This window comes from Condylura cristata, unplaced genomic scaffold (genome assembly GCF_000260355.1).
Source record: "Condylura cristata isolate star-nosed mole 26May11 unplaced genomic scaffold, ConCri1.0 scaffold00016, whole genome shotgun sequence".
Classification (NCBI taxonomy): Eukaryota; Metazoa; Chordata; class Mammalia; order Eulipotyphla; family Talpidae; genus Condylura; species Condylura cristata.
In genome coordinates, this window is record NW_004567117.1 from 44919280 (window position 1) to 44920251 (window position 972).

Sequence of the window (972 nt, forward strand, 5' to 3'; positions counted from 1 at the left end):
GCAGCGGCTGCCGGCAGCGAGGTGTCGTCGAGCCGAGCCGTTGTGCCATTGTGCCACCAGGGAGGGCGCCGAACTTCATCTTACTGGCTCGGTGCCATTTCATCGTGCTTCCGGCATCTGCGCGCCGCAGAGCTGCAGCAGTTGCTTGTGCCCTCTGCTAGGCGCCGAGTCTGTCCTGTTACTTGGCCTCTGTCACGATTGCGCCGAGCCCCGCTGTGGTCAGGCTCACCGCGGGCGTGCTCGGTGACCTTGCTCAGAGCGAAAGGGTCCAGCTAGTTGTGAAGTATTTTTCTAACGTGTTTTTTTTTTTTTAACTTGGTGCCCCTTTGTTTTGTTTTTTTTTAGAAAATGGCCCCAGTGGGCGGATGAAGCCGGGAAGGGCCGTCGATGCAGCATCGCCGCCTCCCCCGATGTCTGAGGGTGACACTGCAGAGAAACCGGGCCCCTCGCCGTAGGTCGCGAGTCATAATGAAGAAAATCAGCCTCAAGACCTTCCGAAAGTCTTTCAACTTGAGCAAAAGTAAAGAAGAGGCGGATTTCATGGTCGTGCAGCCACCCTCACTGGCCAGTGATTTTGGAAAAGATGATTCCTTATTCGGTAGCTGCTACGGGAAAGACATGGCCAGCTGCGACCTCAGCGGCGAAGAGGAGAAGGGCGGCAAGAACCGGGCCAAAAGCGAGAGCCTCATGGGCACCCTGAAACGACGGCTGTCCGCCAAGCAGAAGCCGAAGGGCAAGGGCGGCGCGGCCCCCGGCGGCGCGGCCGACGCCGACGCCTTCTCCTGCGCCTCGGCCCCGGTGGTGTTCAAGGACGCGCGGGCCCAGCGGCCCATGCGCTCCACGTCGCTGCGCAGCCACCACTACAGCCCCACGCCCTGGCCCCTGCGGCCCACCGCCTCCGAGGAGACGTGCATCACGATGGAGGTGAGCGTGAAGGCGCTGGTGCACGCCGCGGGCCCCAGCCCCGCGCTC

At 62.1% G+C, this 972-nt stretch overlaps 1 protein-coding gene across 1 annotated transcript in view; it reads left to right on the forward strand.

Annotated features, from left to right (window-relative positions):
• The first annotated feature begins 350 nt into the window (after window positions 1–350).
• SOCS6 (suppressor of cytokine signaling 6) overlaps window positions 351–972 on the forward strand; it is a 5483-nt gene continuing 4861 nt past the window's right edge. Inside the window, exon 1 of the mRNA XM_004684032.2 lies at window positions 351–966. Coding sequence (XP_004684089.2) covers window positions 388–966 — 579 coding nt within the window. The 5' untranslated portion in view covers window positions 351–387. The remainder of the gene's footprint in view (window positions 967–972) is intronic.